The sequence below is a fragment of the Oncorhynchus clarkii genome, chromosome 4 (assembly GCF_045791955.1).
Source record: "Oncorhynchus clarkii lewisi isolate Uvic-CL-2024 chromosome 4, UVic_Ocla_1.0, whole genome shotgun sequence".
Taxonomy (NCBI): domain Eukaryota; kingdom Metazoa; phylum Chordata; class Actinopteri; order Salmoniformes; family Salmonidae; genus Oncorhynchus; species Oncorhynchus clarkii.
This window is the reverse complement of record NC_092150.1, coordinates 29,169,882-29,197,867: the sequence shown is the minus strand read 5'-3', so window position 1 is coordinate 29,197,867 and position 27,986 is coordinate 29,169,882. Positions and strand designations below refer to the sequence as shown.

At 42.3% G+C, this 27,986-nt stretch overlaps 2 protein-coding genes across 3 annotated transcripts in view; one reads left to right on the top strand and one right to left on the bottom strand.

The window, feature by feature from the left end:
* Positions 1-21,076, bottom strand: part of LOC139407656 (FIP1 like 1a (S. cerevisiae)) — a 44,136-nt gene extending 23,060 nt beyond the window's left edge. For both annotated transcript variants that reach the window (XM_071151496.1, XM_071151497.1), the window contains exons 1-10: positions 20,899-21,076; positions 20,531-20,570; positions 19,046-19,100; positions 18,733-18,839; positions 16,071-16,132; positions 15,540-15,650; positions 15,276-15,403; positions 13,583-13,686; positions 11,609-11,711; positions 9,672-9,810 (exon numbers count right to left, since the gene is read on the bottom strand). In XM_071151496.1, coding sequence (XP_071007597.1) covers positions 9,672-9,810; positions 11,609-11,711; positions 13,583-13,686; positions 15,276-15,403; positions 15,540-15,650; positions 16,071-16,132; positions 18,733-18,839; positions 19,046-19,100; positions 20,531-20,570; positions 20,899-20,965 — 916 coding nt within the window. In that variant the 5' untranslated portion in view covers positions 20,966-21,076. The remainder of the gene's footprint in view (positions 1-9,671; positions 9,811-11,608; positions 11,712-13,582; positions 13,687-15,275; positions 15,404-15,539; positions 15,651-16,070; positions 16,133-18,732; positions 18,840-19,045; positions 19,101-20,530; positions 20,571-20,898) is intronic.
* An 803-nt stretch (positions 21,077-21,879) lies between these two features.
* LOC139406697 (sec1 family domain containing 2) overlaps positions 21,880-27,986 on the top strand; it is a 158,149-nt gene continuing 152,042 nt past the window's right edge. The window contains 4 exon segments of the mRNA XM_071149616.1: positions 21,880-22,145; positions 22,147-22,541; positions 22,544-22,729; positions 22,975-23,143. Coding sequence (XP_071005717.1) covers positions 21,916-22,145; positions 22,147-22,541; positions 22,544-22,729; positions 22,975-23,143 — 980 coding nt within the window. The 5' untranslated portion in view covers positions 21,880-21,915.

The following is a 27,986-nucleotide window of genomic DNA, read 5'->3' as shown; positions in this document are numbered from 1 at the left end:
GGACATGGTGCCGTCTGCCTCTCCTGCTGCTGGTCTAGTTTCAGGCACTGCATTTATTGACAGAACAACCCTGAAGGCACAGTGCAATGGGTTTCACTAGGACCTGGCCTGGAGGAAACTGAACCACACAAAAACACTCACGCGCACAAAGAAACACTACCCTGCAACAAAGCACTCAAATAAAAGCTTCACATGCATACATCCATCCATAATACATAGAACATAACAAAATGCCCTAAAAACAAGTTGTTCAAATCTGCATATGCATCAGTAATGGGAGGATGGAGGATAAATGAAACACTATGTAATATAAAACTGATTAAACAACTCTAGTCTGGCTCCTCTCCTCCATTCCTCTGTCAATGGCATTGTGCTTTGCAAAATGAGCATAGACTTGTACATTGGTCTCCAAAATCCCAGCCTCGTCTTGATTGTGCCCATTTTAAATCTGTTAACTAACCCATTTCAATTCCAAAAGCTGTTGCTCAATGTCATTGAGCATACAGTACGAGTCAAAAGTTTGGACACCAACTCATTTAGGGGTTTTTATTTATTTTTCCATTGTAGAATAATAGTGAGGACATCAAAACTATGAAATAACACATATGGAATCAAAAGTGTTAAACAAAACAAACTATAATTTTATATTTGAGATTCTTCAAAGTAGCCACCCTTTGCACAGTCTTGGCATTCTCTCAACCAGCTTCATGAGGTAGTCAACTGGAATGCATTTCAATTAACAGGTGTTCCTTGTTAAAAGTTCATTTGTGGAATTTCTTTCCTCTGTGTGTTTGAGCCAATTAGTTGTGTTGTGACAAGGTAGGGATGGTACAAAGAAGAGCTTTGACCAAATAGGGCTAAATCCAAATTATGGCAAGAACAGCTCAAATAAGCAAAGAGAATCGACAGTCCATCATTACTTTACGACATGAAGGTCATTCAATACGGAAAATTTCAAGAACTTTGAAAGTTTCTCCAAGTGCAGTCGCAAAAACCCATAAAGCACTATGATGAAACTGGCTCGCATGAGGACCGCCACATGAAAGGAAGACCCAGAGTTACCCCTGCTACAGAGGATACGTTCATTAAAGTTACCTGCCTCAGAAATTACAGCCCAAATAAATGCTTCAGAGTTCAAGTAACAGACACATCCCAACATCAACTGTTTAGAGGAGTCTGCGTGAATCAGGCCTTCTTGGTCGAATTGCTGCAAAGAAACCACTACTAAAGGACACTAATAATAAGAAGAGACTTGCTTGTGCCAAGAAACACAAACAATGGACATTAGATCGGTGGAAATGTGTCCTTTGAGATTTTTGGTTCTAACCACCATGTCTTTGTGAGACGCAGAGTAGGTGAACGAATGATCTTCGTATCTGTGGTTCCAACCTTGATCACACCTCCTTTTCCATGCTTCGTGTGGGGGTGCTTTGCTGGTCACTGTCAGTGACTTATTTTGAATTCAAGGCACACTTAACCAGCATGGCTACCACAGCATTCTGCAGCGATACGCCATCCCATCTGGTTGTGCTTAGTGGGACTATCATTTGTTTTTCAACAGGACAATGACCCAACACACCTTCAGGCTGTGTAAGGGCCATTTGACCAAGAAGGAGAGTGATGCAGTGCTGCAGCAGATGACCTGGCCTCCACAATCACCCGACCTCAAACCAATTGAGATGGTTTGGGATGAGTTGGACCGCAGAGTGAAGGGAAGAAGAAAAAAAAAATCAGCCAGCAAGTGCTCAGCATATGTGGGAACTCCTTCAAGACTGTTGGAAAACTATTCCAGGTGAAGCTGGTTGAGAGAATGCAAAGTGTGCAAAGCTGTCATCAAGGCAAAGGATGGCTACTTTGAAAAATATAAAATATATATTTTGATGTGTTTACCACTTTTTTGGTTACTAAATGATTCCATATCCGTTATTTCATAGTTTTGATGTCTTCACTATTATTCACTACAATGTAGAAAATTGTTTAAAAAAACAACAACCTTGAATTAGGTTTGTCCAAACTTGAGTGGTACTGTATTTCAATGGACCAATGCATTGGGCTTGCTCGCACGCACACAGTAAACACTCACACATGCCATATATGTTTGCGTGTGTAATTGTTCCTACCTGTCGTGATCTCAAAGCAAGCATTTGATTAGGGTTGAAGCTCCACGCTTGGCAGCGTATGAGAAAGATAATGGCTGAGGGCTAATTGCTGGTGATTGTGCTTGCGTGGCTCTCTCGCATGCTAACGTTTCAGTCATTATGCAGGAGGCTTTTAGATTGAACCGATATGCTCTACAGAATGCAGCCTACTGCTGCCCCACTCTATGGGCTGCCTGCATTCACAATGGTTAGCTAAATACACTACTTTGAACTGGCAGCACTAGCTTGTCAATGTTTCTTCCATTATTGATCTTGCCCTAAGTGAGTCACATTGACCTCCGCCCTAGCAGAATTAGCCAATCACTGATCCAAAAACTATTATGTTCCGACTACTGCATCAGTGTAGATATAGGCTGATACCACCCCAGCTAGCAATTCTAGGAAAATGGAACGTTTTTGTAACGTTACCCATTATGGTCCCCTGATGTTTTAGGGTTCAGTTTTCCGTTAGTTACGGGAACATTCTATGCATGTTAACAAACATCTCCTGTGAATCTATTTAGCATGTTTAGGCGTTAGAGTTATTTCCTTAATCCCAAACAGAATTAACCTACAACGTGGTTACCATGTTCTCAGAATAAACAATATTCATGTTCTACACACGTTTAATGAGACATTGCAAGAACATTCCTGTGTCCAGTTTTCTGAGGGTTAGGAGAATATTCCAACGTCACACCCAACATTTTTTATTTAACCGTTATTTAACTAGGCAAGTCAGTTAAGAACAAATTCTTATTTTACAATGAAGGCCTACACTACACAGAACATGGTTGCCAGAATATAATATATTACATGATCTCGACACGTTTCACGGGACATCGCAAGAACATTCCTGTGTCCAAGAACGTTTAAAACATGGGACCATGACAGAATGCCCTGGTCCCATGTAGGTTATTGGATAATTCACTGCTTGTTCCCTAAAGACGTTTTTAGGACGTCGCCTGATGGTCCCAAAGAAACATCACCCCGTGTTACTGTTGCCAAGCCCATCAAGGACCTGATCCATTCAGAGCTCTTTGTCTGTTGGCAAGGTGAGGAACACACACACACACACACACACACACACACAATGTGCTCAACATACATATTTGACACAAATGATCACATTGTGCATGGTCATTTATACAGTCATTACTATTCAACATGTTCTTACCTAGGACTTGAACACACATGCTCTTGGTTCACGGCATTCCGATCATCCCGCTAAGCCACGTCTGCTTGATGTAAACTGTACCGCGTGATAGTAAACCCATGATACAATCAATGCTTTTGCTGTACTGCATGATTGTACACATTGATTGGATTGTGGGTTCACTAAGGCGTTAGTTAAAGTTAGTTGACTATAACATTATGATGACAAAGATGTAGGCTATAAATGTGAACTGTGTGTGCGAGTGATCAGGGGTGTATTCATTCAGCCGATTCTGTTGCAAAACGTTTCTTAAACAGAAGCAAACGGAACGAAATGGGGAGGGACCTACCTAATTTTGTCCCCCCCCCCCCAAAAAAAAGATTGTTTGTCCAATAGAAACTGGTTGGACGAATGACTCGACCCTAGATCAGCTAGATGCAGGCAAGTGTGTGCAATGCTGTACTGAATGTGTCGCCGTCTGTCACCTTAATTACTCCAAAATGTCTCTCGACCTGTGCACCTAAGTTATAAACTTTAATTTGTAGGCTAGGTTGCAGCAACCGCATGATGGTTATAGGGCAAATCAGAGTATCATGTAGTAGCCTAAACGTATTAATGTTACATTGACCTGGGTGAATGAAATATGAATGACAGACATCCAATAAGCTGTAATAGAAACAAGGCCATGGTCATATAAAAAAAAAATTCCTCTCTAATCTTAATACGGCACTGACCGGCATGGCTGTTGGTCACATGTTGTGTTTGTCCGTTATTCCAAAACACTGGACTACAAGTGTGAATCCTTAGCCTAGGGTTAACAAGTGCTTGTGTAAACACAGGATTGAATCGTATCACAAGAACAAATCGTACTACACCGGCTCCAACACCGACACTCGTCGGAGGTGGCAAGGCTTGCAAACTATTACAGCACAGCCGAGGGCCTACCAGACGAACTAAATAATTTCTATGCTCGCTTCGTGGCAAGTAACACCGAAACATGCATGAGCGCATCAGCTGTTCCGGACGACTGTGTGATCACGCTCTCCGCAGCCGATGTAAGACCTTTAAAAAGGTCAACATTCACCAGGGCCAGATGGATTACCAAGGCGTGTACACCGAGCATGCACAGACCATCTGGCAAGCGTCTTCAATCTCTCCCTGTCTGAGTCCGTAATACCAACAGGTTTCAAGCAGACCACCACAGACCCTGTGCCCAAGAACACTAAGGTGACCTGCCTAAATAACTACCGACCCGTAGCACTCACGCCATGAAATGCTTTGAAAGGCTGGTTATGGCTCACATCTACACCATTATCCCAGAAACCCTAGACCCACTCCAAATTGCATACATTACAAACAGAGCCACAGATGATGCAATCTATATTGCACTCCACACTGCCCTGTTCCACCTGGACAAAAGGAACACATACAGTTGAAGTCGGGAGTTTACTTACACTTAGGTCATTAAAACTCATTAAAACTCATTTTTCAACTAGTTTTTCAACCACTTCACAATTTCTTGTTAACAAACTATAGTTTTGGCAAGTCGGTTAGGACATCTACTTTGTGCATGAAACAAGAACATTTTCCAACAATTGTTTACAGACAGATTATTTCACTGTATCACAATTCCAGTGGGTCAGAAGTTTACATACACTAAGTTGACTGCGCCTTTAAACAGCTTGGAAAATTCCAGAAAATGATGTCATGGCTTTAGAAGCTTCTGATAAATGATGTCAATTAGCCTGAGTCAATTGGAGGTGTACCTGTGGATGTATTTCAAGGCCTACCTTCAAACTCAGTGCCTCTTTGCTTGACATCATGGGAAAAAAATCAGAAAAACAATTGGAGCCCTCCACAAGTCTGGTTCATCCTTGGGAGCAATTTCCAAATGCCAGAAGGTTCCAGGTTCATCTGTACAAACAATAGTACACAAGTATAAACACCATGGGACCATGCAGCCGTCATACTGCTCAGGAAGGAGACACGTTCTGTCTCCTAGAAATGAACGTACTTTGGTGCGAAAAATGCAAATCAATCCCAGAACAACAGCAAAGAACCTTGTGAAGATGCTGGAGGAAACAGGTAGAAAAGTATCTATATCCACAGTAAAGTGAGTCCTATAATCGACATAACCTGAAAGGCCGCTCAGCAAGGGAGAAGCCACTGCTCCAAAAACACCATAAAAAAAGCCAGCCTATGGTTTCAACTGCACATGGGGACAAAGATCGTACTCTTTAGAGAAATGTCCTCTGGTCAGATGAAACAAAAATAGAACGGTTTGCCCATAATGAACATCGTTATGTTAGGACGAAAAAGGGGGAGGCTTGCAAGCCGAAGAACATCATCCCAACCGTGAAGCATGGGGGCGGCATCATTAGGGAGGAAAATTAGGTGGATATATTGAAGCAACATCTCAAGACATCAGTCAGGAAGTTAAAGCTTGGTCGCAAATGGGTCTTCCAAATGGACAATGACCCCAAGCATACTTCCAAAGTTGCAGCAAAATGGCTTAAAGACAACAAAGTCAAGGTATTGGAGTGGCCATCACAAAGCCCTGACCTCAATCCTATAGAAATTTGTGGGCAGAAGTGAAAAAGCGTGTGTGAGCAAGGAGGCCTACAAACCTGACTCAGTTACACCAGCTCTGTCAGGAGGAAGGGGCCAAAATTCACCCAACTTATTGTAGGAAGCTTGTGGAAGGCTACCCGAAACGTTTGACCCATGTTAAACAATTTAAAGGCAATGCTACCAAATACTAATTGAGTGTAGTGAAATGAATCACTCTACTATTATTCTGACATTTCACATTCTTGAAATAAAGTGGTGATCCTAACTGACCTAAGACAAGGATTTTTTACTAGGATTAAATGTCAGGAATTGTGAAAAACTGAGTTTAAATGTATTTGGCTAAGGTGTATGTAAACTTCAGACTTCAACTGTATGCGAGAATGCTATTCCTTGACTACAGCTCAGCATTCAAAACCATAGTGCCCTCAAAGCTCATCACTAAGCTAAGGACCCTGGGACTAAATACCTCCCTCTGCAACTGGATCCTGGACTTCCTGATGGCCCACAGGTGGTAAGGGTAGGCAACAACACATCCGCCACGCTGCTCGTCAACACTGGGGCCCCTCAGGGGTGCGTGATCAGTCCACTTCTGTACTCCATGTTAACTCTGACTGCACGGTCAGGCACGACTCCGACACCATCATTAAGTTTTCTGATGACACAACAGTGTTAGGCCTGATCACCGACAACAATGAGACAGTCTACAGGGATGAGATCAAGGACAATAACCTCCCCCTCAACGTGATCAAGACAAAGGAGAGGATTGTGGACTACAGGAAAAGAGCACACCCCATTCTCTTCGACGGGGGTGTAGTGGAGCAGGTTGAGAGCGTCAAGAGCATCCACAACACCAACAAACTGTCATCCCCATAAGGAGACTGAAAAGATTTGGCATGGGCAACTGTCCTCAGATCCTTAAAATGTTTTACAGCTGCACCATCAAGAGCATCCTGACAGGTTGCATTACTGCCTGTTATGGCAACTGCTCAGCCTCCGACCGCAAGGCACTACAGAGGGTAGGGCGTACGGCCCAGTACATCACTGGGGCCAAGCTTCCTGCCATCCAGAACCTCTATACCAGGCGGTGTCAGAGGAAGGCCTTAAAAGTTGTCAAAGACTCCAGCCACCCTAGTCATAGACCGTTCTCTCTGCTACCACACGGCAAGCGGTACCGGAGTGCCAAGTCTAGGTCCAAGACGCTTCTAAAAAGCTTCTACCCCCTAGCCATAGGACTCCTGAACAGTTAACGAAATGGCTACCGAGACTATTTGCATTGCCCCCCACCCACCCTCTTCTATAGTGCTGCTACTCTGTTATTATCTATGCATTGTCACTTTATAACTCTACCTACATGTACATATCACCTCAATTTCCTTGACACCGGATTCCCTGTATATAGCCCCACTATTGTTGTTTTACTGCTGCTCTTTAATTATTTGTTACTCTTATCTCTTACTTTTGGGGGGAGTATTTTCTTAAAACTGCATTGTTGGTGAGGGCTTATAAGTAAGCATTTCACTGTAAGGTCTACACCTGATATATTCGGCGCATGTGACAAATACAATTTGATGATAAGTTAACCCAAGGCCAGTGTAGACCGGGGCTAAGAACAACGCATTGTGAAAAGGCCTATTTTATGTTAAAAACACTGTTTGGTTGTGTGTGGATATCCATTACCTTGCCAACAGACAAAGAGATGTAAATAGATCCAAACAGAGTCTTGATGGGCTCGGCAACAGTAACAAGGTGTGGTGTGTAAAGAATCCCCCAAAAAATGATGGGGGGGGGGGTGGGTAGAACATTTTCTTTGAAACCATCAGGCTTCTTTAGGAACGTCCTCGGAACAAGCTGGGTATCTAGACAATGACGGAACATCCTGTTTTAAATGTAATTGGACACCGAAATGTTTTGTAACATTCCCATGAAAAGTGTCTAGAACATTAATATCTTATATTCTGAAAACATGTTCTGTGTGCGTTTGGTGTCATGTTGATTAAATATTGTCCTAACCCGTAAAAAAACGGACACATTAACGTTCTTGCAACATCCCATGAAATGTGTCTAAAACATGAATATTTCTGAGAACATGATAAACTGAATTTACCCAGAACGTGGTTAACATTAAATGGAACGAACGGTCTCTTGGAAACAGTCCTTGCACATCACCGGAACATTCCTATGGAAACGTTATGTAATGACGTAAGGAACGTTTGTTGTTTGCTGAGACTATAACAGACCCACAAACCTGCTCTACAGACACAGATAACGTTGCTTTTACAGGGATAGTGTCAGTACAGGTGTCAAACTACCCACACTGTATCTGCCAAATTACACTGATCAGTACAAGTAGTACTACACTAGAGCTCCAGACAACATCCCTTAGTGCTTCACTACACAAACTGGCCTGCAACGGCAACACAACCCTGCACTAAAACGTGTCCCCATCATGCAATAATACTAGACCGCTAATGTGACCCTACTGCACCAAGAGTAACAAAGCCCCCTCTCTCTCCCTCTTTCCATGGTTGGTCTGTTCAGCACATTTCTTGTGCCACAATCTGCTGGCTCTGCACTTTTTCTTTTTTCCAGGAGCTATTTTTATCACGCTGGACATTTGCATCACAAAAGGAGGCAGGGCCTGTAACTTAATGGAGGAGGAGTGGCACAGATCTTTAAAAAAAACACTTCAAAGCCAGGGTCACCAGGATTTTTGCTATTTTCGTTGTATTAGGAGTTTTGGCACGCATTGAACAACAGGCGGTATGGAGCTCATTGAATGTAGGGTGTGCTGGGGGTGTGTCTGGGGTGAGTAGGGGGCCTGCTATTTGGAAATCTTTGAAGATGAAGCGGTGGCAGCCTGCGATCAGCTGTGAGCTCAGGCCAGAGGGTTCTTCCTGCCTTCTGCCTCATATTCATCAGGAGATGAGGAGGAAGTCAGGCAAACTGACAGACACCCACCTGGACGGAATTACACACACCTGGGGGAAAAGACACTCACCCAGAGAGGGCAGACACATGCGCACACAAACATTTATGTTATGTTAACCCACCTCCAACTCTCAACCCTGTCCTTCAACATGCAGTGTTATTTATTATCACTTATGGTGCAGCTTCAAACACAATTCCTCCAGGATTGGCATGGTGAACGTATCAGTCATTTATACAGCTGGATGCTCCATGATGCATGGCGGGTTAAAACAAGCCTTTCCTTCAAGAGTTCTCAGCATGGGATTTACACCTGCAACTCTGGGTTATACTGTAATATGTTCACCCAAGCCCCTCAGCTGTACTAATGATGCATCAACACATACACAGACAGAGCGAGTGAGAAAAATAGAGAAAAATTGTGGCCACTCACACTAATTAATCACAGTGGGACGAGAGAGAGAGAAAGACAGAAAGAGAGAGCCAGAGAGAGAAATAAAGATAGAAAAAGAGAAAGCGAGAATGAGAGCCAGAGGGAGAGAAAGAAAGAGCAAATGAGAGAAAGAGATAGAAAAATAGCAAGTGAGAGAATGAGAGAGAGAAAAACAGAGATCGAAAAAGAGAGAAATTGTGGCCACTAACACTAATTAATCACAGTGGGAAATGTCATAGTTGAACGTCATCTTCCCATGACCCCAGGGAGCCAACACGCCGTGGCGTCACGAGAGTGACCCTCACCAGTCTGTCTGACCTCCAAGCAGTGTCTTTATGCAATCCTTAACCTTATCCTCTACATTCCATAACTGTGCTGCTGATCAGAGGACACCCAGAAAGGGAGCAGTGTTTGTGCGCTAGTGTGCGTTTGTGGGGCTGAGGTCACTTACGTGGTGGAGGAATGAGTGGAGGGGCGGAGCTGACATTGTGGGGTGGAGGCGGGAAAGGAGGCGGGGGGATGTTGGGAGGAAAAAAGGGGGGCATCTTAGTGGGAGTAGGCTCAGCATCAGAGGGGGGCTCAGAAAGCACCTGCAATGCATGCACCCACACACACGTACATACAAAAACAAAGCTCAGATTAGGTAGGTACATTTACTAGCTCAATGCAAGGAGGAAAGATAGGGGGTGTTTCTCACTATGTATACTACCGTGAACATGCAAATTGCAGTACAGGAGGGTCGGAGCATGAGTCTAAATCAAAGTATGCGAAACGGAGCACGGGCGGGGGGGCACTTCTCGGATGATAATTCTGTTAGTACATACACTACATGATCAAAAGTATGTGGACAACTGCTTGTCGAACATCTCATTACAACAAAATCTTGGGCATTAATCTGGAGTTGGTCCCCCCTTTGCTCCAATAACAGCCTCCACTCTTCTGGGAAGGCTTTCCACTAGATGTTGGAACATTTCCCCGGGGGCTTCCATTCGGCCACAAGAGCATTAGTGAGATCGGGCACTGATGTTAGGCGATTATGCCTGGCTCACGGTTCCAATTCATCCCAAAGGTGTTTGATGGAATTGAGGTCAGGGTTCTGTGCAGATCAGTCAAGTTCTTCCACACTGATCTCGACAAACTATTTCTGTATGGTCCTCGCTTTTTGCACGGGGCATTGTCTTGCTGAAACAAGAAAAGGGCCTTCCCCAAACTGTTGCCACAAAGTTGGAAGCACAGAATCGTCTAGAATGTCATTGTATGCTGTAGCGTTAAGATTTCCCTTCACTGGAACTCGGTAGTGGACCTCGGTAGTGAGTGTTGCAACCGAGGACAGACGATTTTTTACATGCTACGCACTTAAGCACTCGGCAGTCCTGTTCTGTGAGCTTGTTGATGCTCCTAGTTGATGTTTCCACTTCACAATACCAGCACTTACTTTTTAACCGGGGCAGATCAAGGAGTGAAGAAATTTGACAAACTGAGTTGTTGGGAAGGTCGCTTCCTATGACGGTGCCACATTGAAAGTCAGAGTTCTTCAGTAAGGCCAATCTACTGCCAACATTTGTCTCTGGATATTGCATGGCTGTGTGCTCGATTTTATACGCCTGTCAGCAACGGGTGTGGCTGAAATAGCCGAATTCACTAATTTGAAGGGGTGTTCACATACTTTTGGTGATGTGGTGTGTTTTGAAGCATGCATCGATGCAAGCTTCAGCGAGTATGCACAGGAATATGACCCAACCGTGTAAAAAAAACCCGCAACATTTCTTGAAAACAATGTCGGCCATTATTTGATCTGACACGAGATGTTGCCCATTCAACTAATATGTTGCCTGACTACAATATTTTATCTTGGTACTTTAATAAATACATACCGTGTCCATTTGTGGCCAGTTTACCTGCCTACAATACCCACTGTCAAAGCACATAGAAATGTAATATGGCTAACAACTTAGAATTAGTAGCCATCTACCCACAAATAGACAGCTAGCCATATACCTAGCATAACACTTGTTTTTCTGTCGTTTTTACCTGTTAAATTAGCTGGCTAGCTAGATTATTACGATTCCCATACAGCTAGCTCATAAGTATGAAGTAAAACATTTGCTTAGTGTATAAACTTGTTTGGTCTCTACTGCCATTGTCCTGGCTGGAAGAAGGTTCAATGAATGGGGAGGTGCAGGGTGAGGTAATACAGTAGGGGGAAGTGAGAGTGCGTCTCAAATCAATATTTTATGTGTTCTCCACACTTGTCCTCACAAGAATGTACTCAAGAAAACGCCCTCGGAGAATGGACTTGAGCATGAGAGTGCGGCGCACGGTAGTATGTATATTGAGAAACACCCAGGGTGTATTTTAGAATATCACATTAAAACAGACACACATTACCTGGATGTTATTTCCTTCTATATTGTGACGTCTTCGTCCCTCTACCCGGCTGATGGTACCAGTTTGTCCCCCAATAACATCAATGGTGCCGCTCGGCTTTCTACTGACCAGCGCAGAACACAGAGTAAACATACAGAATACATAATACAACTGGTATCTGTGCATGGAGCATGTATAACAAGTAAGCATATTTAGGCATCTCTTGTTTTTGTCGAGTTATAAAATGCAGATACATTTCAGGATGTGACCTGGGTATGGCCTTTTGCCTTCAAATTTCATAAACTACAGATGTAGAAGACTTATATAATGCCTGTGACCCCATCACCATCCTCCAGGTCCATTAATTCATGACCTTCCTTATCTGGGTCATCCTCTCACTGCACTCTGCTAACAACACTTCCCCAAAACAACCCCCGTCCCCAAACACAGATGGGACACTAACCCCTTTCTGTCACTAGGACTTAATCTAAAGTAAACATTACAAGAGGAAAGCATAAAAACTGCATCAAGCAGCAGCCCGATGTGATGCTAAGAGCTACAGGCTCACTAATGCCCCCTCTCTCTGGCCCTCTCCCTGGCCCTCTCCCTGGCCCTCTCCCTGGCCTCTAAAAACACCAGAATATCAGATAAATAGAAAACAAAGCAGCTTAGCCCCGGAAGCTGACACACACATCGCAACTTAAAATGACAGTTTTATGTAACAAGAAAGGTCTACAATAACCCCATTCTACCAACAGCCTCCCTTAGTCTGGACACAGTCATCTAGAGAACGTGGAAAGAATACAATACGTGCTCCTTCAACCAAGCATCAAGTTTCCACTTTCGCCCTTCTGGAGCTGCCAGCGTTCTCACAGCTCAATAGAGTGAGAGAGATGGTCTGTAGTGTAGTGTGGGACCTCGTTTAACACTTTTTCCTTTGCACAATGCCGTGTGCATTTGTCATACTCTGACTTCCTGCTTTCCCCCTGGCTGAATAATGCTCAGAATCATATGACCTCCACTGGGGGAAACTTGCTGAGGGAGCGAGGAGGAGGAGGGGGTCTTATATAGAGACAGACCTTTAATTAAGGGGCCCATCTTAGTCACCCTTGTCCCCCTGTCTGTAGTCTGGACCAACCTGACATGAGCCATGCTAAAACTCACAATAGACAGGATTGGAGGAAGCAAGTGAGCGAGAGGGTAGCTGAGGGGAGAGGGAAAGAGCCAGAGCTAGAGTGAGAGAGCGTGTGTGAAAGAGAGGACAGCTAGAGTGAAAGAGCGTATGAAAGAGAGAGAGACAGCTAGAGTGAGAGAGGGAGGGAGAGGAGGGTCGGGTGTGTGTTTGTAATAGTCCATCACTCCTCCTTGAGGCGTAGAGCACCTGGTCCCTGAGTGGAACCAGAATGAGCCCATGGGGGTGAGAGGAGGAGTATTTACTAACAGTCTGCTAATGCCTGCTACTACGGGCCCAAGCCCGTAAATGATTGGCCGCTGTAATTGAGCAGTCAAATTCCATGGCCTCTGTCTTCACACGGTAAAATAAGCCCCCCCCCCGCAGGGCTCAGCCTGCCCCAAGCTAAACAACGCTTCACAGGTGGCCGTTAACAGGAACGTGACGGGAGGTGGTGCACATCAGGATTTCATTAGAGAGGGAACAGAGCACTTTAACTAAGCAACGCTCGCAGCACCTCTACCTTTATTTCAAACCACTTAATAGTTAAGTGACTTAGCATACCTTCCATGACTTGTAACATTTCAGGATGTAACATTGTGTTTGGTAAGAACATTACCTCAGACACAGGTACCACTGACCAATACAAACTTGACTCATTGACTGCCAGGTCGCAGTTGTAAATGAGAACTTGTTCTCAACTGGCCTACCTGGTTAAATCAAGGTGAAATAAAAATATATATATATAAACAAATTGACCACCTTGATGGGGTCCAGGTGACGCTGACCAGTGAAGTGTGGCAGTGATCGACCGGGGTACCTACCTGGAGGAGCCTGAATTGTAGTGGTTGCTGGGGGAGGAATAGTCAGACCTAAAGCAGGAAAGGGCCCCATCCCTATCACCATGGGCTGAACGTCCCTGGTGGACCTAAGAGGAAGAGCAACTCACTCACACAGCCTCAACAATGTCAAAGCCTGAGAATGTTTCTTAAAATGGGAACAATTCTTGCACGTATACTGTGGTAATCTGTAATATTATATATACAGTGCCTTCAGAAAGTGTTCACACCCCTTGGCTTTTTCCACATGTTGCTGTGTTACAAAGTGGGATTAAATGGATTGAATTGTATAATTTATTTTATTAATAGAAAATAAACCACTAATATATCTTGATTAGATAAATATTCAACCCCGAGTCAATACATGTTAAAATCACCATCGGCAGCGATTACAGCTGTGAGTCTTTCTGGGTAAGTCTAAGAACATAGCACACCTCAATTTTATAATATTTGCGCATTATAAAAAAAAATATTAAAACTATGTAAAGTTGGTTGTTGATCATTGCTAGACATGGCCCTTTTCAAGTCTTGTCATAGATTTCCAAGCCGATTTAAGTCAAAACTAGGCCACTTTGGAACATTCAATGTCGTCTTGGTAAGAAATTCCAGTGTATATTTGACCTTGTGTTTAAGGTAATTGTCCTGCTGAAAGGTGAATTTGTCTTCCAGTGTCTGCTGGAAAGCAGACTGAACCAAGCAGACCGTTTTCCTCTAAGGTTTTGCCTATGCTTAGTCTATTCCATATTTTTTTTAATCCCAAAAAATCTCCCTAGTCCTTGTCGATGACAAGCATACCCATAACATGATGCAGCCACAACCATGCTTGAAAATATGAAGAGTGATACTCAGTGACGTATTGTGTCAGATTTACCCCAAACATAATGCTCTGTATTCAGGGCAAAAAGTAACATTTATTTACCAAATGTTTTGCAGTATTTGCTTTGGAATTTCTCTTATTCTTTTCAGGCTTCCTTCTTTTTTCTCAGTCATTTATGCTAGTATTGTGGAGTAACTACAATGTTGTTGATTCATCCTCAGACTCCTATCAAAGCCATTAAACTCAGTAACTGTTTTAAATTCACCATTGGCCTCATTGTGAAATCCCTGAGCAGTTTCCTTCCTCTCCGGCAACATCCAAAGTGTAATTAATAACGGCACCATGTTCAAAGGGAAAATCAATGTCAGCTTTTTTATTTTATTTGACCCATCTAACAATAGGTGCCCTTCTTTGCGCAGCATTGGAAAACCTCCCTGGTCTTTGTGGTTGAACCTGTACTTGAAATTCACTGCCCGACTGAGGGATCTTACAGATAATTGTATGTGTGGGGTACAGAGATGGGGTAGTCATTTAAAAATCATGTAGGAGACTATTATTGAACACAACATGAGTCCATGCAACTTATTATATGACTTAGCACATTTTTACTCCTGAACTTATTTTAGGCTTGCTATTACAAAAAAGGGTTGAATATTTATTGACTCAAGACATTTCAGCTTTTAATTTTAAATTTATTTGTGAACATTTCTAAAAACATAATTCCACTTTGGCATTATGGGGTATCGTGTGTAGATTGTGTGTCCATTTTAAATTCTGGCTGTAACACAAAAAAAATGTGGAAAAAGCCAAGGGGTGTGAATACTTTCTGAAGGCACTGTATGTTCAAAAGTAATGTCTTACCATGATTTTAGTGGCTGAAGCATGGTTCATGCCCTCATACCCCATGCGTAGTCTCCTCTGTTTCTCACAGTAGGTCTTCCAGGTGTCCTCGTTAAAGCCATAGTTAAAGTAGTCAGAGAGGTCCGAACCTAAACACAAACATAACTGAAAGCTGAACAGACCGCGTCACAGACCAGTCATCAGCCAGACCTGAGCTCACACCTGCACAGAACACGCACAAAGACATAACCTCACACCAACCAACACACACCCCCCCCCCCTTACCAGGCTTTCTCCACGGCTTTTCTTCAAAAGACTCAATGTCGACCTCCAACACAGGGATTCCGTTAACACTGCCCAGTGCATCCAGGTCCACTCCTTTGGCTTTGGGGCCAACTGCACCGGAAACGACAGGACACAGTCAATGATACATTCACTTCACACTCTTACCACTACCATGATTGTGGGTGTGGATGAGTTCCTACGCATGCAGTGACCATAATTCACACTCAAACCGGTGCACCTGGCACCTGCTACCATAACCCGTTCAAATGGACTTAAACATTTTGTCTTGCCCATTCACCATCTGAAAGGCACACATACACAGTCCATGTCTCAATTGTCTCAAGGCTTAAAAATCCTTCTTTAACCTGTCTCCTTCCCTTCATCTACAGTGATTGAAATGGATTTAACAAGTGACATCAATAAGGGATCATAGCGTTCACCTGGTCAGTCTGTGTTATGGAAAGAGCTGATGATCCTAAAGTTTTGTACACTCACTTCTAAGGTCAGAAATCAGGAATGAGGGGTGTTTACCTGACGCATGTGTTCTCCCTGCAGCCTTAATGTTGAGATTAACTGGTGTGGATCCAAAAGCACTACACAATGAAAGGAGAAAAAAAAAAAACACAAATCACCACCACAAGAAGGGGACACACACAGAGACATGCTGCGCTTACACAGGCAGCCCAACTCATTGGTTCCACTAATTGTTCTTTTGACCAATCACATCAGATTTTTTCACATCTCTTTTTCAGAGCTGAACTGATTGTTTTTTCTTTCAATAATAGTTTTGACCAATCTGAATTGGGCTGCCCATGACTCATGCGGGAGACTGCTTTGAAGACCCCTGAAAGTGACATGGGTGGTGAGATAAAATGCTGCCAAAGATGCATACTGTAACATAGAATCATAATCAGGACTCATAAAATGATGTGACAAAGGAGAGGCAACAGCAATAGATGTTAGTTGCGCTGACAGCCAGGTGAAAAAAAGCTTTCCACAAAAGGTTTTTCCACCTAAAATGTACAGGGTCTAATATATTTTCAACTCAAGTTCAACTCAAGTTGGAGCATCAAAACTAATCCAGATTGCAGGACAGTAACATACGTTTGTATTTAAAACCAGTTAAATGTAACTAAAGTAATCAGAAATGTAATCTACGTAATCCCCAAAAGTAATGATTTATCATGAGAGGGCCATAAACAATAACTAGTAATGCTGCATACTCAAAGAAAGGTTAAAACCTTTCTGGTAAAAATAGTTAAATTGTTGAGGTGTAGTCACTACTGAGGACACAAGCTGGAGTACAGTACAAATATGATGAAAATATAAAATACTTTACATTATGTATTTCCTATTCAACAAAACTGTACGAATAAGGCTTGAAATGACTTAAAGTTGAAGTCAGAAGTTTATACACACTTTAGCCAAATACATTTAAAAACTCATTTTTTCACAATTCCTGACATTTAATCCTAGTAAAAATGCCCTGTCTTAGGTCAGTTAGGATCACCACTTTATTTCAAAAATGTGAAATGTCACAATAATAGTAGAGAGAATAATGTATTTCAGTTGATTTCTTTCATCACATTCCCAGTGGCTCAGAAGTTGACATACTCTCAATTAGTATTTGGTAGCATTGCCTTTAAATTACTTAAATTGGGTCAGATGTTTCAGGTAGCCTTCCACAAGCTTCCCACAATAAGTTGGGTGAATTTTGGCCCATTCCTCCTGACAGAGCTGGTGTAACTGAGTCAGGTTTGTAGGCCTCCTTGCTCACACACGCCATTTCACTTCTGCCCACAAATGTTCTATAGGATTGAGGTCAGGGCTTTGTGATGGCCACTCCAATACCTTGACTTTGTTGTCCTTAAGCCATTTCACCATAACTTTGGAAGTATGCTTGGGGTTATTGTCCATTTGGAAGATCCATTTGCGACCAAGCTTTAACTTTCTGACTGATGTCTTGAGATGTTGCTTCAATATATCCAGATAATTTCCCTCTCATGATGCCATCTATTTTGTGAAGTGCACCAGTCCCTCCTGCATCAAAGCACACCCACAACATGATGCTGCCAAGTATGAATCAGACTTGTGGAGGTCTACACTTTTTTCCCCCTGAGGTCTTGGCTGATTTCTTTTGATTTATTTTGATTTCCCCATGATGTCAAGCAAAGAGGCACTGAGTTTGAAAGGATGCCTTGAAATACATCCACAGGTACACCTCCAATTGACTTAAATTATGTCAATTAGCCTATCAGAAGCTTCTAAAGCCATGACATCATTTTCTGGAATTTTCTAAGCGGTTTAAAGGCACAGTCAACTTAGTGTATGTAAACTTCTGACCCACTGGAATTGTGATAGATTATTTCACTTATAAATCACTGTGTCTGTAAACAATTCTTGGAAAAATGACTTGTGTCATTCACAAAGTAGATGTCCTAACAGACTTGCCAAAACTATAGTTTGTTCACAAGAAATTTGTGGAGTGGTTGAAAAATTAGTTTTAATGACTCCAACCTAAGTGTATGTAAAACTTCCGACTTCAACTGTATATGCTTTCTAAATATAGCATAATCAAATTATACAATTACACCTTCCTTAGAACTGTAAAATACATATATGTATGTTTAGTGTTAGAGAATATTTGCATATTTTCTGAAGGTCTCTCTTGATCAAAACGTCTGCCCACGTTGCTGTGAACGTCTCACGGAGATCTAGCTTGGATTCCTGAACTCGTTATGAACTCGCCTTTCATCTCATATTAATCTTGTCCATCTATGACAAACAGAAAGTGCTTTTTAATGGCTATAAATCAATCTCTGAATGTGCTACAGTGATGAAACCCCTCTCTCCTGCTGCGCTATGATGTAATGATTGAAGGCATGTGCTTTGTCCGTGGCTGTAATATAGGAAATAGCCAGGTGTTGATGGACAGTTGGAAGAGCGAATTAAACGGTAGGAGGGCCATCCCAGCTTCAAGTGGTTTCAGATTTCACATCCTACAGGCTCAGAAATACTATTGTGTCCGAGGGAACCAGGGCTATCGGTCAAAGCAAGCCATTTCGATCTACGGTATCCACAGATCGATTTATAAGCAAAAATGTTGGTGGGAACCGGTACAAGAACCAAGCAGGTCAAAAAAGGGGACCTTACATCTAATAGATTAACACCTTGCTATTGTCTAGATACTCACTTGAAAGGCTGAGACGAGCCTCCGGTCTTTATATCGCCAATGGTTACACACACGTCATCATCATCCTCGCTGTCACTGTCACTTTCTCCATCTTCCTGGCCTGTATCCTGACATTACAGAAACACAAAGACAATATACATTCATAAAAGCATGTTTATATGAATCACACACACAGTTAAAGAGGAATATTCCAAGTAGAAAGTGTGGTTCTGAGGGAATTCCATGATGGATTGCCATTCCAACAGGTGAGTCCGGTTCAGAAGGGTGTTGTTTATCCCAGGTTGACTCCTCCATAACCCTAAGCAGTAGGTACCTGCTTCACTACTCCATTCTCATGGACCTCTTCAGCAGTCGGCTGGGCCTTTGCACTGTGAAAAAAAACAACAGCACTAGGACCACAACGTCTACTTAAACTGAGACTTTTGTAACATTTGAAGAATAGACAATAAGGGGAAAGTTAAGATATTTCCAAACAGGGATATCACTTGTCTGCAGACTAAATACATTTCCTTGTAAAGGGATACATGTAAAATGACAGCCTATTGCCTGAAGAATCCCTAACATGACGTAATAGTCTCTCATTGAGCTGCTGGACCATGTTTGATTCTGAAAAGGGTCAACTCTCTTCATCATTTCTTTAAGTGAACCAGAGCTTGATAGATGTGATATCATTTAGATAACATGCTCCCCATGGCATGTTGCGTGACTCTCTCTCTCTCTCTCTCTCTCTCTCTCTCTCTCTCTCTCTCTCTCTCTCTCTCTCTCTCTCTCTCTCTCTCTCTCTCTCTCTCTCTCTCTCTCTCTCTCTCTCTCTCTCTCTCTCTCTCTCTCTCTCTCTCTCTCTCTCTCTCTCTCTCTCTCTCTCTCTCTCTCTCTCTCTCTCTCTCTCTGAGGGCTGTGTTGTAGGTGAAGTAACTGTAGCTTAATTGATGAATCATGCTGCGTTTACACCGAGGTGATATGCTTTAACAAAGCCCAATGCAGCGACCATCAGAACCCCTATCTAATGATGGCTTAGATCCACTTTACCCCGTTCAAACAAACAAACAGTGCTTGCCTTGCCACGGATTTAACGAGCATCCAAACTGTTTTTAATGTGCCACTTGACAGGCCACACATTTCAGGCGTTGCGCACATAGTGGCGTCAAACACACACAACCCAGAGACAACGATTATGATATCACTCAGTCATTATTGAGCAGTGAAAAGTGCATTCAATCTGAACGCTTCATTAATAAAGCAAAATTGGTCCTAATGGGGCATGAAGCTGCTGCTAGCCCCTCTTATTTCAAATCAGTTCACTGCTTACTGTTGTAAATTATCACTCACGATCAAAATGGTTTGAACACAAGAATCATTAGTGCAAACAGGTGAGATGATGCTGGACAATGTAATAAAACAGATTTGCAGAACCAGGACAAACTGACTAAGAGTGAGTAGTGTGGCTATACGTTGTGAATCTCAAAAAGCATAACATAGACACGTGACTAGTATATTCGTGTAGAAAGCTGAACAGGTGTCATTTGTGTAAGTGCCACAAAAAAGTGCGTAAGATGGGTATAAATAAATCATGGGTGTCCAACATTTGTATTATGCTCCAAGAATATACACACCTAATTTATGTGGGCATACGTATTTTACAAAAGGAACCATTTGACAGTGTAGTCTGGTTTGCAGGAATGCTCAGTACATATTTGAGATCTAGGCAAGTGGTAAATTGAGGACAGAATAGGACAGACAGCCAGGTCTGCTATGTAAAACAGACAGTTTAACAGTGGGTGTTTTACCTGTCACTTACCTATTAGGTGCCTCTTCCTCTGCCTTCTCCTCACTCTCATCTATCACAGAAAAGAAACATCAGCATGTTTGCATCATACACACACTTCAAAACATAGACAAAATGACAGTCTACAAATATCTACTGCAAATGCCAGAACTCAATAATTCCTTCTGTTTAGCAAGAGAGAAAAAAAACATCCCCAACAGCTGTTGCGATGTCAACGTGGTAAACTGGTGCACGTGTTGTTTCTGGTGTTGTGGTTAGCTTTCTTGCTAACAGAACTGTTTAGCTCACGTACTTTCAAGTTTGCCAAACACAGAACAGTGGACAAAATGTTACTATTTATGCGCTAGATAGTGTCATCAAATCTGTTTTGACTAGCATACCTCCATATAACCATTCTTCTTCATCGCCCCCGCTTGCATCAGTTGCTTTGTCCATTTCTGCGGACATGTCTACCCAAACCCAGTCACTTCTGCTGTGAATCACAACTTGACAGATATTCTATCAAATACAATAACTGGCAACGAATTGAAAATCCTGTTATTTCGCCAAACTTGAGATTTTTACAGAACAGATATTCAAATGTCAAACTGTTACATATAACGGGGATTTAAAAAATAATAATAACGGAATAGGACGGCGTGTCACCTTATCGGTATTCGGTAGCATGCGTAAAAGAAAACCTAATGGTCAAAAAAAAAAAAGTGACAGTTTACTTTACCCACACACGTTTCTATAGGGACCTTTCTATACACGACGTAAACGTACGTCGGAAGAAACAGGACTCTACCATTGGTCAGTATGTCTCTAGATGAGACAATGTATTAATTTCTGAAAGTATATAACGTAGTACAGTGTTTGCCAGGGTCAAACAAGCTTGCTTTGTTTCTGAACTCATGACAAGCATACCTTTATTTTTGTATGGTTTATTTTTTTTTATTTATTCAAAAAAATGTATGTATTTTTGTGTAGTGTGGATAGTATATAGCTATGATGAGGAAACTCAAATTAGTTTGCTTTCAGTTTTGTAAGAAATAGCTAATATATATATATATATATATATATATATATATATATATATATATATATATATATATATATATATATACATATATATATATATATATTTAATAATGTAGAATAGTCTGATACATACAATAAGTACACAAATAGACAATGATAACATATGCTAGGGGGTAAGAAATAGCAAATGCAGCAGATTCTTACATGGAACCGGCGCAGCAGCTGCATGATGACGTGTATCTGTCGCGACGTGGAACACCTCATCACTGTTAAGAGACTCACATGTGTTTGTGTTGTTGTTTTGAAATAACTTTTCCTGACAATTTTATAGAAATCTTGTATTTTTGGTCGGTCTAAACGACAGTTGCATTTACTAAATGTTACCGATTGAGGTCTTTACGTGTTTCCCCGGTCAGATGTGGGACAAAGTGTTGTCAAAGGTAAAGAAAGCTGTTGTTTTCATGGACGACGACAAGTGTGCTGAGAGTCTTCCTTGGAACGGTGGAGCTACAAGTGTATTTGAGGCTGGGGCTCGTAATTTAAAAGAGTTTTCAAGCTTCGAAGCCGGTGGTGAAAACGAACCAAAGGCTGTGTTTGTGGTGAGCACTGCTGAAGGGGAGGACAGCTGACATTATCAAAGACATTATTGGACTCAGTCACTTTCAGTATTGTGTTGTTTTCACCACCGTAGCCCACTCTATACAACTCCTCGCTAACAATGTCACTGCTGAATTAGAGGGGAACCCTGTGTTCCAGCAGTTTGAAGAGAAGCTGAGCGAGTGGATGGGAGACATGAACTACACCGCTGAAGTTATACATGCGCCTGTGGTCTTCACTCAGGTGTCACCACAGCTTCTTCTCACACCAATCTTTGCGCACCTTTTCCCGCTGTTGCCACAGGGCCTCTAGACCATCAATATAAAGCGAACAGAGAAGAAGAGGTTTGTCAGTTTGACTGATGTTGACATGCAGTCTCTTACTCCGGAGTTGCAGATTGAAATTAAAACCTGGCCTATGCGGTTAATTCCATGTTTGAGTCCACCAGCACCCGGCAGGAGAGCTTTGCAGTGGGTCCAATGAACCGTCTTATCGCTGGGGAACTGGCCAACCATCCTCAAGCAAAAAGCAGCAGAAAGACTGCCACCAATAAAGCATCCATCGCCTTCATCGACAGGACACTGGATCTAACAGGTGCATGTCACAGTCTTGTACAATGTCTGATGTCCATAAACATGTCAAGCTGCAGCAGAGTCAAACACACATATACACTTTCCCCACATCTCAATTACATAATCTTGCTGCACCTCCCTTCCCAACAGAAAGGGTATTTTATTGTGACACTTCCGTAGTCCCTATTCTATTCCACTTACACAGGAGTTTATGTTTACTTGGACTATGTTGTTGGTTTACATTTCTCTGTTTGTCCTTGTCCTCAGGGGCTGCTGGTCACCATGGTGACAGCCTGGTGGAGAAGATCTTGACTGTGCTGCAACCTCTGCCAGGACACACCACTGATGTTCAGGTGGACATGCTGGAGCTCTTTAACCTGCAGCACATCTCAGACTCCCAACCTACCCTGGCTCCAGGCTGCCTGGCACAGACCCAGTGAGTAAATCTGTGCTGGAACAGTTATAGGCAAAATATTGCAATACTGTTGAAAAGTCAAATTTCACATGATTCAGTTAGATAGTTCACTTTTTTTCTATTTAAAGAGGGTTGTTGTTTAATGTGCCTACATTCATTATGGTTAATATAGGCACAGGGGATATAGAAAAGGTGAACACTAGAGAATGGGTTCTGTATGTTTTCTCACCTAGGTCACCTCTGATCAGTAGTCATTATACTGCTCTATCTGTTCTTATTTTCTCATAATTTTAAGCTGAATTTTGTTTGATTTGGTGAAGTTTCTGTCCATTTAATTTCCTTTGTCCAGGGTTGTAGGTTAGTCTGACTGTAATTTTGCTGTGATGTTTATGACCCAAGCTCTAATTTATCATGTCTACTGTATAACAAGGTTTCTAATGTTGAGGTTAATTTCTCTTGGCCCACAAGCGTGAAAACAGTGTTGCTTTTTGTGCTGAATCTCTCTTCCCCTCTCTTTTTCTCTCTAATATTGTTCTCTGAGTCTTGGGTCAGTCATTATCTCTGTCTTTCATAATCTCTCCCTCTCCCCCTTACCCCTACATTTATGGGGGAACACATGACTGACATTAGAGGGATACTTCGGGATTTTGGCAATGAAGCCCTTTATCTACTTCCCTAGTGTCAGATGGACACCGTTTTATGTCTCTGCACCCAGTGTGAAGGAAGTCAGTTTTACAAGCCAATGCTAACTAGTGTTAGCGCAATAATTTAAAGTCTATGGTATCTACTAGCATGCTAGCAGTTACCATGTACTTCTAGTCATTGCACTAGCGCTAGTTAGCAATTGCCGTCTGGTATAGAGGTCCTTGAAGGCAGGAAGCTTGGCCCCAGTGATGTACTGGGCCATACGCGCTACCCTCTTTAGTGCCTTGTGGTCAGAGGCCGTGCAGTTGCCATACCAGGCAGTGATGCAACCATTCAAGATGCTCTCGATGGTGCAGCTGTATAAACTTTTGAGGATCTGAGGACCCATTGAAAATATTGTGTCATGGGGCAGCTTGCAGCTGTGCTTCCCTTTGTAGTCTGTAATAGTTTGCAAGCCCTGCCACATCCGACGAGCGTCTGATCCGCTGTAATACGATTCAGTCTTAGTCCTGTATTAGAGGTTGACCAATTAATCGGAATGGCCGATTAATTTGGGCCGATTTCAAGTTTTCATAAGAATCGGAAATCAGTATTTTTGGGTGCCGATTTTGCCAATTTAAAACAAAAATATATATATTTATTTTATTTAACTAGGCAAGTATGTTAAGAACACATTCTTATTTTCAATGACGGCCTAGAAACGGTGGGTTAACTTCCTTGTTCAGGGGCAGAACAACAGAATTTTACCTTGTCAGCTCTGGGATTCAATCTTGCAACCTTACGGTTAACTAGTCCAACGCTGTAACCACCTGCCTCTCATTGCACTCCACGAGGAGCCTGTCTGTTATGCTAATGCAGTAGAAGCCAAGGTAAGTTGCTAGCTAGCATTAAACTTATCTTATAAAAAATAATCAATCATAATCACTAGTTATAACTACACATGGTTGAGGATATTACTAGTTTATCTAGCGTATAATCGATGCAACGCTGTGGGATGATTTAACAAAAGCGCATTTGCGAAAAAAGCACAATCGTTGCACGACTGTACCTAACCATAAACACCAATGCCTTTCTTAAAATCAATACACAGAAGTATATATTTTTAAACCTGCATATTTAGCTAAAAGAAATTCAGGTTAGCAGGCAATTTTAACCAGGTGAAATTGTGTCACTTCTCTTGCGTTCATTGCACGCAGAGTCAGGGTATATGCAACAGTTTTGGCAGCCTGGCTCATTGCGAACTTATTTGACAGAAATGTACGTAATTTATGACATATGACATAACATTGAAGGTTGTACAATGTAACAAGAATATTTAGACTTAGGGATGCCACCCGTTAGATAAAATACAGAACGGTTCCGTATTTCACTGAAATAATAAACGTTTTGTTTTCGAAATTATAGTTTCCTGATTCGACCATATTAATGACCAAAGGCTCGTATTTCTGTGTGTTATGTTATAATTAAGTCTATGATTTGATAGCGCAGTCTGACTGAGCGATGGTAGGCAGCAGCAGGCTCGTAAGCATTCATTCAAACAGCACTTTTGTGCGCTTTGCCAGCAGCTCTTCGCAAGCACAGCGCTGTTTATGACTTCAAGCCTATCAGCCTAATGGCTGGTGTAACCGATGTGACATGGCTAGCTAGTTAGCAGGGCTAATAGCGTTTCAAACGTCACTCGCTCTGAGACTTGGAGTAGTTGTTCCCCTTGCTCTGCAAGGGCCGGCTTTTGTGGAGCGATGGGTAACGCTGTTTCGAGTGTGGCTGTTGTCGATGTGTTCCTGGTTCGAGGCCAGGTAGGGGAGAGGAGAGGGACGGAAGCTATACTGTTACACTGGCAATACTAAAGTGCCTATAAGAACATCCAATAGTCAAAGGTATATGAAATACAAATGGTATAGAGAGAAATAGTCCTATAAATACTATTTTAACTACAACCTAAAACCTCTTGCCTTGGAATATTGAAGTCTCATGTTAAAAGGAACCGCCAACTTTCATATGTTCTCATGTTCTGAGCAAGGAACTCAAATATTAGCATTTTTACATGGCACATATTGCAATTTTACTTCTCCAACACTTTGTTTTTGCATTATTTAAACCAAATTGAACATGTTTCATTATTTATTTGATGCTAAATTGATTTTTATTGATGTATTATATTAAGTTAAAATAAGTGTTCATTCAGCTCATTGTCTGCGGTCTAAGTGCCAGCATTGGTTTGTGGTGGTAAATAGACAGCTACGAAGAATATAGATGAAAACTCTCTTTGATAGATAGTGTGGTCTACAGCTTATCATGTGATACTCTCTCTAGGCGAGCAAAACCTTGAGGCTTCCTTAGATTTCATGTACCAGCTGCTGTTTACAAATATACATAGACTGCCACCCCTTGTCCTACCAGAGGCCGCTGATCTATCCTGCCGAAAAAGCTTAAAACCCGCCAGCTATATGTTATTCATGTCGTCGTTCAGCCACGACTCTGTGAAACATAAGATATTACAGTTTTTAATGTCCCGTTCGTAGAATATACGTGCTTTTCAGTTATTTTATTTTGTTATCCAATCCAACGATTGTACATTGGCTAATAGGACCGACAGTAAAGGTAGATTACCCACTCGCCGTCTAATCCTTACCGTACCCAGACCTACGTCCCCGATATCTCCGCCTCTTTCTCCTTCGAATGACTGGGATGGGGGCCTCTTCGGGTGTCAGAGGGAAATGCTTCGCGTCCGACTTGTTAAAGAAAAAATATTATTCCAGTACGGGGTGAGTAATATCTGTCCTGATATCTAAAAGCTCTTTTCGGTCATAAGAGACAGTGGCAGAAGCATTCTGTACAAAATAAGTTACAAATAACGCGAAAAAACACACAATAGTACAATTGGTTAGGAGACCGTAAAACGGCAGCCATCTCCAGCGCCATCAGGCTGCAAGGTGTTGAACTGGATTGGGCAGCAGACCTTAGGGGGTGTTAGAAGGTATTAGATAGTATCATATCCCTTGCTATCACTTTATCTACATTCAGACTGTCATCAGAGAGCCTCGGAGCCAAATGTCTTATCGCAGAGAGCAGTCGGTGAGGATGGGATCAGCTATCTCTCTCTCCCGCACACACACACACACACACACACACAGAGTGGAGTGGAGTGCAGATAGCAATAATAGGATGATCTTCCAGCCGGGGGCCTTGGTGCCTTTAGGGGGTGAGTGTGTGATGTGGGCCAGCAGGCTCGTTATTGCCTTCCCTATCTCAGAGCAGATGGGCCAGTTGACTCTTATCACAGCTGTTTAGGAGATTGAAGCGCAGCCCAGACACAAAAAAATACCAAAAAACGCACCTGGAGCTCCTGACCCATTTTACACACTCATAGAACATTTGTACACTATGGAGTGAAGTGAAAATCTGTTGGTCTAAAGTTGGAATGTGTTCGTCTATACTGGATACATAGGGCTGCACCTGTTTTGATTAATTGACGGAAGGTTTGGGATCAAGTCTTAATAGTTTGGCTGTGTATACTTGTTCATATGATACGGTACCGTATTAATTCTTATGCTTAGTTGGTTATGTGGCCCAGCCAGGCTACACAGTATGATTGGCTGTATTATGAAGTTCCTCCCAGAGTGTGTTTTGTTTGGCTTTATTATGAGCCCGGTTTTTAAAGCTTTAAACAGTAGGTTGGGGCCTAAATTGCTATTTTATTGCTTGATATTTCACTTTCGTAATTCAGGATATATTTTTTTACATCACTATGTTTAAGGCTGCTGTGGGTGGTCGTTGATTTTAGCTTCCAAAACGGACCCCACACTTTGCTGTGCAATTAGTATGATGTTTCATGACCTGGTGTGAGTGTACCTTCAACACCAGCCTGGGCTCTAACTGTGTTTTTCCTGCTCATACCAGAGGGAGCCCAGATTCTCTCTACAGTCTGCAAGTCTAGTGTGTGTGGAGGTTTATAATATACACGTAGTGTACAAAACATTAGGCACACCTTCCTACTATTGAGTTGCAGCCGCTTTTGCCCTCAGAACAGTCTCAATTCATCAGGGCATGGAGTCTAAGTAAGTTAAGAACAAATTCTCATTTACAATGACGGTCAAACCAGGACGACACTCGGCCAATTGTGCGCCGTCCTATGGGACTCCCTTACACTGCCGGATGTGATGCAGCCTCTACAAGGTGTCAAAAGCGTTCCACAGGGATGCTGGCCCATGTTGACTTC